The sequence below is a fragment of the Cyrtonyx montezumae genome, unplaced genomic scaffold, assembly GCF_038088225.1.
Source record: "Cyrtonyx montezumae isolate F1298 unplaced genomic scaffold, pur_monq_1.0 scaffold_15, whole genome shotgun sequence".
NCBI classification, from domain to species: Eukaryota; Metazoa; Chordata; class Aves; order Galliformes; family Odontophoridae; genus Cyrtonyx; species Cyrtonyx montezumae.
This window is the reverse complement of record NW_027071881.1, coordinates 7,819,471-7,835,109: the sequence shown is the minus strand read 5'-3', so window position 1 is coordinate 7,835,109 and position 15,639 is coordinate 7,819,471. Positions and strand designations below refer to the sequence as shown.

The 15,639-nt window shown below is 44.3% G+C and overlaps 1 protein-coding gene across 1 annotated transcript in view; it reads right to left on the bottom strand.

The window, feature by feature from the left end:
• Positions 1-14,279, bottom strand: part of MED13 (mediator complex subunit 13) — a 47,925-nt gene extending 33,646 nt beyond the window's left edge. The window contains exons 1-3 of the mRNA XM_065732028.1: positions 14,125-14,279; positions 12,130-12,364; positions 3,376-3,544 (exon numbers count right to left, since the gene is read on the bottom strand). Coding sequence (XP_065588100.1) covers positions 3,376-3,544; positions 12,130-12,364; positions 14,125-14,190 — 470 coding nt within the window. The 5' untranslated portion in view covers positions 14,191-14,279. The remainder of the gene's footprint in view (positions 1-3,375; positions 3,545-12,129; positions 12,365-14,124) is intronic.
• Between the last annotated feature and the right edge of the window lie 1,360 nt (positions 14,280-15,639).

The window sequence follows — 15,639 nt, the reverse complement described above, 5'->3', positions numbered from 1 at the left end:
CACTGCAGCATTTTTTTTCCCTTTGGGTATTAACAAAACCTTCAATTCAGTCTTTAATTCTACTGTTATCCCCGCAACTCCCATCACCCACTCCTGAACATTTTGGAAATCACTTCCTTACAAATTAAGGGCAGCAACAAAGGGAGGAAAAAAAAAAAAGAAAGAAAAATCACCATCCACACACCCACTTCATGGAGTCAGCCACTCCATTCCCCTGTCTCTATAAACAGCAGTGGATCCAGCACGCTCAAAAACCTCCAGCAGTTTCCTCAGGCATGGCAATCGTGACTTGCACTGGCAGATCCAATTTCACCAAATACATGACTGTCTCACTTTTCCCAATGCTGGTTTTAGACTGGGGGGAAGCAGGGGGAGGGAGGGAAGAGCAGGTCATGGTGATTGCCTTGCAGCCCCGTCAACGTGCAGCGTGTGACTGCATAATGCAAACATTTGACTCTTTCGCTTAACTTTTTTTTTAATAACTTAAAAAGATTTCACAATCATATGAGCTCAGTTTCATAAGTTTTAGTTGTCAGACCATAAACACCATTAAATAGTGAATATCTAAAACCAGTTCTTACTTCCTTGGTCGTTTATTCACATGTCACATAGCCATTGGTTTCTGAGCATTGACAAGTGTGCTCTTAAAAAATTAAAAAATAAAATGATGAGAAAGGACAGGCAGCCAAGCTTCCTGCCTGCTGCTGAGGATCTGTCCTCTTGGCTCACGACCACCTCCAAGTCACAGCCTCCTTCCCCACTGCAGCACACTGCCCAACACAGTCTCTTAGCCCTTGATGCACTGCCACAGAAGGGAAAACACAGTGCTGATCTTCACAGATGGGACAACAGGTAACAAAGTCTCAGTATTCAGGTGGGAACAATCACATACAGAAGCAGCAGCTCTATCTGTACATGCTCTGAAGAGAAGGAAAGTGAAGAAGTGGGACTAAGGCTCTACACAGCCAGCTTTAGCTCCAGCACACTGAGGTTAGCCAGCTACCTTCACAGTCAAGAGCATCAGCTACTCAGACTCTAATCAAAGTCTTTTAAGACTGCCTACAAGAACAACTGACCTTATGTAAATCTGTAGTTATAACACAGAGAAATACAATCTGCATAGTAACTAGCCATGTCCCAAAGTACAGGGTAGCATAAACTCTGAGCTGAAGCAGACTGGCAGCAGATTTCATACCCGGGATAATAGGCATCTCTAAATTATATAGGCACACAGATTCTATACTCAGGGTTGCTGGAAGTCAATGCAAAGCACGGTCCCACAGAACACAAAGCACACAGAGGATGAAAGCAGCCACTAAAGATAACAGCAACATGGGCTAAAATGAAGCAAAGCAATATTCATTCACTGACTCTACAGTGGGGAAAACCCTTCCTTGCCTCAGGTACATGCCCTTTCTTCTGTATTTCTCCCACTATTTCATATTTTCTCTCAAAGGGAGGAATAAAGATATACCAACATCATCAGAAGGTGACTTTTTTTTTCATTCTTAGTAACAAGATAGGCATTCAATGAACAAGTAATATAGGGAAGTAATTACAACCTTCCTGAACAGCAATGCTTTCCTCTCCATGACAGGTGCAGCCACATTCATCCATGACCACCTCAGTGCAGGAGGAGCACTGCTGTTCCAGAGGGAAATACATACATACAGGAAGAAGTTGTCTTCTGAAAAAGGACTCTATTCTCATCACACTAAGTAGCCAGTATGACACTATTTGAAGTCAATGTTAGGAATTTATGAATTGCTATTCTTATTATTAGAAAGATGGAAGAAACCAAAAAACAGAGAAATCACTGTACTCTTTTTGAAGCTAAGATAAGTGCATCTGTTAGATCGACAGAGGCCTTAGCAGATACCCCTGAACAACCTAACAAAATTAAAGACATTCCTAGAAAGGATGAGCAGAATATGCCAGGAGTATGCACATCTGTTAATTACTCTCCTCACTTTAGTGGAGTATTTCATACAAACTGCTACTCAGAATATCAGATGGTTGAGGTACCTGGTAGAAAACAGATTTCTCTGCAATAAAATCGTGTTGCACAGATCTGTCTTATCTTTCCATCTATTTTTCCAGTAGTTCTGAACTACTTATGGTGAAGTAGTGTTGTGGGTAAGCTCAATTCCTTCAGCTATTCTCATCAAGCACGTTGACCTTCTGAGCTTCTTAAAAAAAGAATCAGTTTCCAAATTAAACAAATGCTATTTTATTTTAAAAGCTTTCATCAGCTTTTCCAGCTGCTGCAGAGAGCTTTGCAGAATTACTGCAAGAGATGCCATGACATAACGAATGCTGGTTTCAAACAGCAATTTGGAAAAACAGCTCCTCAACTGTGGAAAGCTCAGAGTGTGCCAAGACAACATCAGTCTAAATAGTTAAAAGTAAACACTTTATTATTGATTTATGGCACCAACAGAAAGAAGAAATGGGTGGAGAGGAGACATTTGCTCTGACTAGGGTGATGTGTGGAACTAAAAGGACAAGTTCACCCAGGAATTAAAAGCAGCAGTCCACAACTGATAGAAACAAACACAAACATGCTTCTGCTGCAAAGCAGTTCTAGACTTCTTTCAAGCTTAAATTTATTGCAGAAGATGCCAACAAAAGCCAACCCCACATCCAAAAAAGCAAAGCCACCAATCTCCAAACGTTCTGTGTGCATAAAAAACACACAGATAAAAAACAAGTAAGAAAACCCACCACCATTCTCTAAGCTTTAAATTACTTTGGATTTTAAAAGCTGATTTGGGAACAGAGATTAAACTTGCTCCAGATAACCTAGTTTTTATTCATTTCATTACTTATTGCTAGGCAACATAGATCATGTCAAACCATGTTAGAACCATGAGAAGTTCTTCCAATATAGATCAGAAATTTGCTCCTTGGCCTCCTCGCCCTTCCCATGGAGGCCACACGTATTCCTCTACCAACAGCGTCCCCAGATGCAACTTTCTTTCCAGGCAGGAGTTAACAAACTCCCTTCCCAAAGTCCCCTATGTGTGATGCCTGTAAACAGCTCTCCAGAATCCACTTCCTAAAAGAATGAGCACTATTTTAGAGTTAGAATTAGCCCTGGTCACTATACTGGTAGCTTCACAGCAGCTTTCTTTTACAACTCTTCTTATCCATGGTCTTCAGTACAGGAGAGACAAGTTATTATCTTCAGTATTACTGCCTTTCTTCATAAGAAAGCTCTGAAGAACTTCCAAAAGGCAGAAAACCAAGAAAGATCAGAGATTCAGGATCCCGAACAACCCATAAATTGAGTGCTCTTAATTAAACGCTTCTTCTAGCATAAAGCTTAAGCAAACCCTACAGCTTCTTTTAATAAAGCAAAATAAAGCATCCTACCTTTTGTTGATAGGTTTTTCATCTTTCTCATAAGGCTTCACAAACCATTTCCCAATGCGCACAAAGTTCCGGTTCATTAAGCACCTCTCCAACAGGTTGTGAACGGCTTTGAAAAGCAGAGTGCGACATTCGTAAGAAAGTCCGTTCTCCCAAACACCATCTTCTTCTTCTACAAGGCAAAGAAGAGAATAAATAAACAAACATTGAATTACATCCTATTATTTCATGTAGTAGACACCTCATGAAATTGCTTCCTCTCCCACAGGCTCTTCAGACAGTCACAGCATAACATACATCCAAAGCAAGCCTATAGCACGAGCAGAGTAATTTGAATGTTACAAGAGCATATCTGCTAAAAGTAATCAGTTATAAAAATCTCTCCCCCACACTCCTTCCTTGAAAAAGGAAAAAAGATTCAAGGCTGTTTGTAAACAGAAGGAAACAATCAGCACCAGTATGTTACACACTTCAGACTGCAAAGCCACCGATTTGTTTGCAAGGTAGCTTGTGTTTTGAGTATTTCAAATTAGTTCTCCTGAAATGTTAAGTGACAGTTATGCTTAATAAGAAAATAAATAAAATTGCCCACAGCCAGATTTTTAAAATATCCTTGTGTATTTAGCTACTGCTCATTGAGGAGCTGGGCAGAAGTATTAATGATTAACTGACCCTTAATGGTCACCCATTTGCTAATGAGGAAGGGAGGTGGGGGGGGGGGAAGCACCACCCAGATTCAGAAAGCAGCAGTAGGAACAACCTGAATCCCCTCCTCTTTAGATTCACACAACTGGAACTGTTAAACATTTAAAACAAACAAACAAGACAGCCAGCAGATCAGGCTAGTGCCACTTCCAGATCTATACACAGAACAGCAATCAGAGAGACAAAGCCCAGTTCATACCGACACGATTCTCCAGTGAAGCACCAAGATCTTATGCACAGGCCCCACAGATTAAACACAGGCATGACATCTTAGCAAGCCAAGTTGATTTTCCAAATCAGAAAGCAAGATTAATTACAAGAAGCTGCAATCTCTTCAACCCCCCCAGTGCTCAAACATAAACCAAAGGCCTTAGGAGCAGTGGTCCCAAAGAATTACAGTGGCAGTTACACCACACAAGTGAAAGGAGGGACATTTCATGGTTCCTGTGATCTCTCAATGCATACTGTGGTACAGTTCATTCTCATCAACGCACTGATACTGAGGACAATACAGGAAAACTCAGGATCTTCTCCAGGCAGCCAGGTCCTACCTTTATGCCTACAACCCTCGTACATCATATTTGACAGATATCCCCCAAAAATCTGCTACCAGTCACCTTGGACTAGTTCAGCACAGTTAATTCTTACAGCTCCATTGTTTTGGCACTGCAGATAACAGCACAGACCTAACAGACCACCTGACATGGATAAGGAGACACTTTTACTTTGGTCTCTGGGTTGATGCAGAACAACGTAGGTTGAAAGCTACCTGTGGAAGTCATTTGCTCCCACCTACACGCAGAGTTCAAAGCTAGACCAGGCTGCCCATATCCCTTATCCCTCACACCTCCAAGAAGTGAGTTTTGGGTTCAGACTTTAGTTCTACACATGAGATCTTACAGAGGCAACTTGTCTGCTTGCTTCTCTTTCAGAGAGGATTTGGGTTCAAATAGCTTTCCTCTGGATTGCTTCATGGTCAGAAAACCTCAGCAACACAGCCAAGTCCTTGCATTGTAAATCGCCCTTTGAAATAAGCCCCTTCACCTTTATCTGGAAGCCACTTAGAAGCTTAAAAGGTTGCAATGGTATTAAGTCTCAATATCCTTAAATTAGAGAGCATACAGAAAACCAAACACCTAAGGGTTTTATTTAGAAGGAAACCATGCAGCTTACTGCAACAAGCAATGTTTAAGACAAAGATGAAGAGAAGGGAATTTCAAGGTACCAGTGCAAATGGAAAATGGGAGGGGGACATCTGCAACCTGTTTAATTCCACACTAATAAGTGCACGTTTCCATTCTGCATCACTGCCATGAGTTACAGAAGATTACTCACTGTCCCAGAATCCTTCTCTGAGGGATAGAAGAAGAGTAAACAGACCTGCCCCATAATTTGTAAGGGAAGAGATGCACATCACTACAGATGAATCATTACATTTAATACTTTCCTGGTAAAGACAAGGAAAAGCAAGGTATTTCCTAAAGGAGGGAGTGCTTCCCTTCCATCACTTCACAGCAGTGTTGACGTTCAGCAAAAACTTGTTTTGCAAACCATAAAGCTACAAGATAATACAGTAACTCACTGAAGAAACATCATACCAGGCACTTGCAACAAAAAGCAACAAAGGTCCAAAGTCAAAGGGCATAAAACACCGGTGCCAAGAGGACGCGTTTTTCCCTGGCTCAGAGATTTGGAGACACACACAAACGAGCAATCCTATCCTACAGGCAGCTTTGCTGCTCAGCACATACTGCTCAACCGGTGGCAAACAAGCAGCTCAATAGAGCAAACATTAACTACAAAGCTTAATGATATTGGACTTTAACTGCACAATAAACTCCGCACCATTTCAAAGGTTAAATACCTGGTGTCTGTACAGCTTTTGTAGTTTAAAAAAATCCTTCCAAGAACACCCCCAGCATCAATTACCCATTCCAGGAGGGGAACAAAGAGTTATTTCCAGCCTTCATGCCCAGTTTTGTTTTGACATACTAGTGTATACCAGTGAGCAGGAAGATGCTGAAGTCGTACATACGCTGAAGGGTAACTCTGCTTTTATTTTGATGGTCATACTACGGGCACAAAGGAGACAGTGCTTTGTAGTATCCTCTGAAAACTGAAACGAGTACTCCATTTAACATTAATAGTTGTGCTGACAATCAAGTTATTAACAAAAGTTTGCATGCAGGAACTTGCCACGAGACTGTTTCAGCAGCAAGCTAAGCTAGGAGAGCTCTTAGGAATTACAAAAGAGGAGCACATTATGTAGGGTAAGTGTAAGTCTTAGGTGGAAATTACAATTAAAGCTCTAGAATTTGAAAAGACAGCATGCTATAAACATGCCTGCTGATCAGAAAGAGCACCTGGGATCAACAACATCGCACTTGCTATGGAAAGCAAAGGTTAAATAAGATGGTGGTTAAAGATAACCTCACTCCAGAGCATTATTCAAATTTGTGCAGAAAAACAGCAGTAAGTGTTCTGCATCGTGCTGAAGTCTATTTGGTCATCACCCCCACCCCTCTTATTTTGGTGGTGAATGGTAGGAAAGAAATAGAACATCAGCTCAGACCTCTCATATTTTTATTCTTTATTTAAATGGTTGTTTCTCAGAGTCTGAAAAATCCTCTTACTTAATAGGAATTGTACAAAGTAAATGATAAAAAATCCTTTTGTGAGAGGGAGAGGAAGAGATGGTTTCATCTTCTAATCTTTCTTAAACTGAATAACGGTAAATATTCAACCTGATAGTAGCAATAAACCAAAATAAGTCGCTGATTCATTTTAAGAGGAGTTGAGCCACAACTTTACTTCAGACAAGCGATATCCACAGGAGTGCTCTGGTAATCTGGAGGTTACAAATCCTTCTGGTCGGTCCTCTGGCTCTCCAATTCAGTTAACTGCTCTGTAGCACATATGTCAACTCATCAGACAAGTATTTACATGAACTGTCCTCTTGGAATTAGTTTTCTTCCTCTCCCTTTATAACACACACTAAGCAGAGAGTTTGCTTTACTTGAACCCAAAGTCACAGTCAAGCCAGCACTTTGGACTATAACTTTTTCCCCTCTATAACTTTAACCACAAAGTAGGGAGGGGGAGGGAAATCCGTTCCTTCGTATCACGATTCAGAAGCATTTATAAAGCACTGCTTACTTTCATGGGCTTCCTTTCTGTCACCATTTGACAGAGAGCCAATTATAGAAATAGACAGATGAAAAACTGATTTAAACGATCAAATCCCACTTCCTATGTAAGTGCCAGACTACAATTGTTGCTGTATATTGTAATTACATGATAGTAACACTGAGTGATCTCTCCTTTTAAAGGGAAAAAAAAGAAGAATTTAAAAATCCAAATGCTTTAAGATGAAATAAAATTGTTCAGAGTAACAATTGCTCTGTTAACATACTGAAAAATAGATTTGAGGGCCTATATCCCTTACAAAACTAAGTGAGGAACACCAATTTGTGTTTAAAGGCACTGACTGGAACTCAAAACTACCAGCTTCACAATCCAAGTAAGAAAACATAGGATGCAGGGCTGTATCTAATCTACATTCATTGGGAACACTACAGTTATCCAAACTCACTGCAAAATTTCATCAACTGAGAGACAAGCCAAAACATGAGCTACTGTCCCAAATGCCATCCTCACAATACTCAGCATCACTACAACACAACTTTTGAAGCGTGAGCCCTCCACCAGATCCACATGATCGTATTTAATGCTTTTTCTACTCAGCAGAAGTGGTTTGTTTTCTCAGCACTAAAAGCCTGACAGTACAACCTTTTTTAAGTACATAACTATGCCTGCCTACAAACTGCCTTCAGGATCTGCCAGCTCCAAGTTCCCTTGCACAGAGACTTACGGCATGGCGATATCACTGCGTGTTTCACTAATATCCTCCTCCACACCATCTTTGAGTAATTCCATAAGCAGATATATTGTTAAATCTTATCCTTAGCAACTGTGGGCTCCCTGCTCTTATCTATGCAAATATATTATGCACACGATGCTGTACCTGCCACCAGCTGCAGAGTTTACAGAGAATGCATCCTCCTCATAGTAGCTGTAGTAGTAAAATGGGTTTAGGAAGCAAATGGTATCTAAAAGAAACAAAAACAAAAACAAAACCAAACTAGCAAGCCACCAGCTGAGCTGTTTTCCAAGCTCACTTTGCTGAATACTTGCAAGCAGCAGGCTGTTCTGCAGAGCTCACAGTATGATAACTGGCTCGGACTCCGGTTTCCATTGTATTAGAAGTAATGAGACACCCGATGCTGACATCAGCACAAACCAAGAGCTCTCAGATCTGTTTGAAGACAAGGATATGACCTATAATGCACATACACTGAGAACTAGACAACACACAGAAAGAAGCCCTCGGTGCCATCGCTGTGGCTGTTTTTCCCACTCAGGATCAGCAACAAGCCATTGTCGTACAGACCTCACTCCTCCTTCCTTAAAGCTCTCCTCGAGGCTCAGCACGGAGCTAAGACCAGTATTATGCTCATACATTTATCCTTCACAGAAGTGGGAGGAAGACTGCTCAGCAAACAAAAAACGGATTAACTCGATATACGACAGATACGAGGAAAACACTCTAAAGCAAATTAACGAGATTTAACAGACACCAGAAGGAAAAAGCTGCATCTTACAGCTCACCATTTCAAAGATGCAACTTGAAGGTCAATGGCACATTGAAGCTTTCCCCTACCCAAGCATTAATCAAAACGTAACCATTTCCTTGGGACTATGTCTTGTGCATAATTCATGCCCAACTGTTCTCAGGTTTGAAACTGCTACCAATTTAAAAAAAAAAAGTATAGGCAACCACTACAATGGAATTTAAAAAAAGAACCTACCTAATAAAAAAAACAACCTGTTGATTAGGCCAGTGAGGGATCACTGCCTTCTGAAATTCTCAGATATGTCCTATGTGAAAGCTTGAGTTGCAGAAATTACTATAACCAAGCCTCACCATCACAACAAAAACATAACCTTTGAGGTTGTTGGAGGATAAAATAACATTTCACTAACTTCTGTCTGCCTCTGGCTATGTTGAGGGAGAAACAGACCGACGGGTTTTTTGGTAATACATACAATAAGTAGCTTCTTAGGGAAGGAAGAGAGAAATGATTGAGTGAAGTCAATATTACTGATCAATTACTAACTCTGAACAAGTCTCCTTTTGACATGCCCCCAGGCAACAACAATCCCTGACCATCAACAAGACTGTTACCCAAGGCTCGATACAAGAATTCAGATATAGCCAGTAGCAGTCATTCAGACATACCTCTAGGGCAAAGGCAGAACTTCTAGAACATACAGGCTGAAGAGAGAGAAAGAAACATCTTTTTTCTCTGATATGCACAGATGTACACCCACAAAACTGTATGTTCCCTTTTGAAGTGATCTTGGGAAGATGCTTCTGCAGGGGATTAGGAGGGTCTCAAAGGCTGACATATTTCAGGTACTGAAAATTGATGACTGAGATCCGTTCCAGACACTGATCATCCATTATTCATTGGAACAACAAATCATAAAGAAATTACCAAAAACTGTCGAAGTACTGACCTCTCCCTAACAGGAGTCTCATGCCAAAGGAAGCCAAAACCCAAGCTGCCTCCCTTCCCTGTCTGTAGGCAGCAAAGCACACACTAGAGGCAGCAAGCTGCTCCTACTCCTTTCCTGTGCTCAGTTCTTTAGGACAATTCCTTTCCTACTGAGTAGAAAAATTCTAAATGAGGCAGCACCTCAATCATCAGCATCAAACAATTTCCAATCAATTTTGAAGGTAACAAGCCTCTGCCAGGAAGTAATTTATCTTTCCCATTGAAAATGGGACAAGCAATCATTGGGAGAACAGGGCAATGTGAATTACTAGGAGAAATTGTCCACCAATGAAAAAATCCATTAGGTCCATGACAAAGGTCAGATAACATTGTTTGGGTTCAGCCGTAATTCTTTCTTATATGAGGCTCACATTAAGATTTTGTGTAATGGGGAAGAGAAAAAGCACAGGTGCAGGCACTCCTCAGACATCTCCACAACCCAGCTGTTGAATATCTTTATCAGCTTCTAGTCATGTAAGAACCAAGCAGACTAATATGTTCTAAGATATGATAACACCCCCCTTAATTAAGAGGAGACGCACACAAAAAAAATAGCCTGCTAAAACAACAATGTCAGTTCCTCTACACATGGGCATAGGTAACAATCTCAGAATGGCAAGAATTTATGTGGAAAAGTATTTAACAGCAAAACAAACAGAATAACCTGTCTGGAAGGGCAGACACCTACAGGTGACCTGAACAAAGACAACACTCAATCACAAAGATGCAGTAGTGGGTGAGTGTCTCCCAGGGGCATCTCCCTTACAGCAGAGGAGGGGTTCAGAGTTGATAAGCACACATCTCCCTTGGTGCTTATCTACCTTCACAGAAGCATAGATCCCTAAATACAAACACAGGCTGACCTAGAAGCTCAGCTACTAAACACGGCTGCTTCAAAAGGTACTTCAACATTAGATAGATTCAAGGGAACGCAGAGAGGAAGTTGGCTCAGACAACATTGGGATGGCCACCTACAGCAGAAACAAAGTCTCCAGAGGGCTTATCTTGTAACACACGGACACCAATGTAACACGCTGGGCTCGCTTTAATCTCACCAGCCAACAGCACGCACCGATACTCTCCCGCAACAGTTGGTCTTTGGTCAGGGCAGGCCCAGGCCAAAAATAGCCTTTAGTCTAAGTTACAACTCAGCCATACAAAGGATGTTTCCTGCAGGTCAAGACCGAGGTTACTCATAGGGCAAAAATAAGGAAGCCATCAATGCACTGAAATATCAAGCAACCTACAACGTCAGTAACACTTAAAGAGGCAAAGTTTTTATTTCCAGGGCAGACCAGAATACCAGCAGCATCCCAGCTCTGAGGTCCACTATCCAAACAAATAAACACTGTTTCAGTATGTCAGGGTGACCCCACCTTAAATAGTTTCAAGCCACCTGCCACAGAGGCACTTCAAATTTGTATTTATCCTTCAGCTTATCCACCAACAACATTAACAATTTCTGGTTAGCAGGTCACCAAACCTTGGTCTCATTTTGCACTTCAGATAATGTACAGTATTTGAATTACTGAAAGGAAATTACAGTGCTGTGACTCTCTTCTCCCCCTCCCTCCCCCTGAATCAGTGTAGTCTCACCAACAGATTTACAGATTGTCTAAATGCTGAATTTCATCCCATAGCTTCCCAGTTTCTTATCATACTTCTGGAACTGACATCAACAAGTAAACGTCTTCAAAATAAAGTGCCAAGTCTCAAATAAAACAGTGCTGAGAAATAAATCCTGTTAGTCTTTCAGAAGTGGCAGGTCTAAGTTGGAAAGCAAGTACAGGTTCAGAGGAACAGGAGAGAAAAATACAAGGTGTAAGGATTCTCACACAAAACCATGAAGCAAATTGCCTTCTTTTGAGGACTTCCCACCAACAATTTGACTTACAATCCAAACAACTCCCTACAGTTCAGAATTGCCCAGATCTCTACAATTTTTATTACATAATAAAATGGGGTTTCAGTTTGAATGCTGAGGTTCCCATTACCCAACAAAAGGGACCTGATCAAAACACATTTAAGGCATCACTTCTGAATCACAGGCACAGCCTTGGGCACAAGAAGGCCAAAGAAGTTGCCAAAATTCATAGGCTTGCTTTGTTGATTTTGTGTATTCCTCCCACACCCCTCACCCCCCCCAAAAAAAAAAAATAAAAAGAAAACAGCAGAGAGGAAAGACTTATTTCTTTATTACCCAGCAGACCAAGACCACCTAAGCTGTCTGATCAGTGCACTGCCATTGTAATTTGGCTTCTGACAGTTCTTCCCGCTATCACCATCAAATCAAAGTTGTAGATTATGGGAACACATTTATCTTATCTCTAGACAAGAGTTTATCTCACGCAGACTTTTGTGAGGGCTGGCAGGAGAACGCCCTGACTAACAGCACCCTTGCAGTGACCAAAAGAAGGTATTCATTTCTTCCTACCTGAGAGATCATGATGGATAAGGTCAGCAAAGTTGGGGTCGTCACCCCACCAGAATATCCACAGCTCCCTGCGTCCAGGCCTCTGGTCTCGGCGCCAAACACTGAGCACGTCCGCCTTCAGACAGCGACTGAAGCTGCTCAAAATAGGGTCCTCTTCCGTGACCGGAAAGAGAATGGGGGCAGATGTTGGACCCTGCCATACGTATCGCTTCCATTTAATCCCAGTTAGATCAGCCTAAGGGAAGGAAAAAGAAGAAACCAGCCATCAGACATCGTGGTCCATTCCCAACAGAAACGGACAGCTGTAACAGAAAGCAGGCTTCTGAGTTCTGAACACCTGAGAAGATAAATTGGAAGTAAGCAGACACCCTGATTCAAAATCTCTTAACAGCTGCAGTAAAGCAGGAGCTGTTCATTTTCACTGCAGCTTTAAAGTGACAGAAAAAAATGCCCATTTGATTTAAAACAAAAAGGAAAAATGAGTGACAATTACCTACTTGCAGGCTCCAACTGTCCAACCTTTTAAGTACTTGCCTTAGCAAATAACGACTCACTTCATGCTCACTTATGCTTACGCTGCTTTTTGAAATCCAAGATTACTCTGAGGATACAGGAAATACGGGAAAATCGAACCCGGGCATTTGTTCTGCCACTCCTCTGCTACTTCAGAAAATTTCACAGTTTCCCTATCGTAAAATTCCCTATCACGCACGGGAAGCTTCTCAAGCACACTTATTTTACTCCAAGCCATCACGCTTTTCATTTCCCACACCACATTTTAAGAATTTAAATCCTGTTTCTCTCATTAAATTACACATCATTGGTTATGATCCACTAAATCCCCTTCTGGGCAAAGCTTCATCCGACTTTACAGAGCGAAGAGCTACCACCGTACCTATAGCAGGAAAGCAATTCCTGGATTATCCCCAACCCAGCACCTCACTGAGTTCTAACACTGAGCTTCTCCCCCTCAAAGCACTGTGGCCCTAAGGCCCTTTAGGGCTGCATCTCCCCTCGGTTCCCAACGAGAAGGCAGCACGGGGGAGAGGTGCTGCTTGCCAACAAGTCACTGATCTCCCCCGTAGCACACAAGGCACCTAAGATCACTGCAACATTTAAACCCAACATGGCAGCCCTCTACCTTGAGGAGGAGAAACAATTTAGATGGAAGCTACAGGGACTGCAACAGTTGACATTCAGACAGCTGGGATTTACAGAGGCAGCAGCACGATGGGGCGCAGGCCCCAAGGGGATCCCCTCCCTCCAACAAACCCCGCACTACAGCCTGGCACAGTTTTACTTCTAATGATCTCCAGAACAAAACAAAAATACATCAGGCAGCCATCTGATATCGGCTGATTTGCATGAAGCTGATGAAGGAGGTGAGCGCAGCACCCAAATTGCATCACAGCCCGACTGAAATCCAATCCGCGTCGGGCGCTACCAAAATGAAGAAAAGAAAAAAAATCCCAACAATTTCGCACTGAGGTTGGGGAAGGAGAATTAAAAAAAAAAGAAAGAAAGAAAGCAAGCACAAAATGGTGCACAGCCAACAGAAGGCAGCGGGGCTTCACCAGTGCTCGGGGCTGTCGGGGTAAAGGCGACAGGGGGTGGCTCAAAGGCAGAGGGACAAGGGTTTGGGCCGAGGTCTGTATGGGATGCGTGCAGCGGGGAGGGAAAGGAGAAAGTTGGCCGAGGGGAGAAGGCAAACGTAACGAGCCGGGGAGGTGAAAGAAAGCCCAAAAAGTTGAGGGCAGGGCCGGAGCCGCGAGGCCCGGGCTGAAAGCGGAGGGAGGGGCGAAGCGAGGCGGCGGGGAGCCGGGGGGGCACGGAGAGCTGGCTGCAGCCCGGCTGGGCCTGCTCCGAGCGCTCCTCCAGCAGAAGCTCTGCTAAAAATGGCTGCTTGCTGCCACTGCCCGGCCTCCTCCCCTCCCCCGGCCGCCTCCCGCTCCCACTCCGCGCACGTCGCGCGTGTGCGCGGCCGCGGGCGCTCACCAGGCAGAAGAGGTTGGAATGGCAATCCTCCAGGCTGGCCCCGTTCGGCACGAAGCAGGAACTCATCCTCACAGCCACAACCCACACGCCATTATCCCACAGCCTCCGACAAGAAAGAAAGAGACAGACAGAGAGAGAGAGAGAGAGAGAGAGGGAGACAGACAGAGAGAGGGGACGGGGGAGGGGGCGAGGCACACGCACAAATAATAATGCGGTTAAATAAGGGCTGTACGTACGCACACACACAGGGAATAGTGTCAGGATAAATAACCCGGGAGGGCGTAAGAGAGGGGGTTAAAAATTATTATTGTTATTATGATTTTTTTTTTTTAAAAAGAGAAACTCAGAGCGTTTTCTCCTCTGGATATGAAATAGGGTGGGGGGGAAGGGGGGGTAAAGGGGGAGGACAGAGGGAGGCAGTGGGTAACGCAGCGCAGATTGGGATCGATCCCCGCTCCTCTTCTGGAGGGGAGGCGAAGGGGTGATGCATCCAACAGGAGAAAATGGGGTAACGAATCCGGGGCTTAAGGGGAGAACCCGGCCGGCATCTCTCCTTCCTCTGATCGCGGGGAAATAAATAATCCAACGGGGTAACGAATCCTCCTCTTCCTCAGGGAGAAAGGGGCACAGCGCAGGGCCCGATCCCGGCTCGTGGCTCCGGAGTCCGAGGGCAACAGGGTATATGTGTGTGTGTATGGGAGGAGGAGGAGGGGGGGCGGGGGTGAGGAGGAGGGAGGGGGGCGGCGGGGGGGGGGGTAAATTCTTCCCCCGCTCCAAAAAAAAAAAAAAAAAATTCCCAATAAATTAAAAATGTAAAATCATCAAAACAAGCGCGAGGGGCCGGCGGCGAGGCGAGCCGGAAGGATTCGCGAAGGCCGATGCGAGGAGATTGTCCTGGAGGGGGGGAGCCGAAAAACCATCTGCGGGAGCCGGGGGGGGGGGGGAAGGAGGGAGATTCCTGGAGAGGAAAAGGCCGCAAAAGTCTCCTCGGGGTGATGGGGGAGGGAAAGCAGCCCCCTCCCCGAAATCAGCGCTCTTCGTAGAGAGGGTGAAAATCCGTCCGTGGGGGGAAGGAGGGGGAGGGGGGAGGAACTGCGGGCGGCCCTCGGAGCGTCGTCGGGCGCGGACGGAGTGTCCCAGCGGTGCCGTCGGGGGGGGGGGGGGGAGGGGAGGGGATCGCAGAGTCTTCGGGGGGAGGGGAAGCGGACCCCCCGGCGCCGGGTCACGGCCGAGAGCGGGGGGGGGGGGCAACGACGGCCCCCCCCAAGGTGGAGGGGGGAGGGACTGGTCCCTTAAAAAAATAAAAAAAATAAAAAAGAGAAGGGAAGAAGGGGGGGGAGGTTAAAAAAAAAAAATAAAAATTAAAAATTAAATGATAGATCTTCAGCGGTCTCTTCTGCGATGGGGGCGGGGTGGGGGGGTGCCCGGAGCCCCGCGCGCCGCTCTCTCCTCAGGTGCGGGGGCTCCGGGAGCGCTGCGCGGGGGCGGTGAGCGGAGGACCCCCTCCTCTCGCTG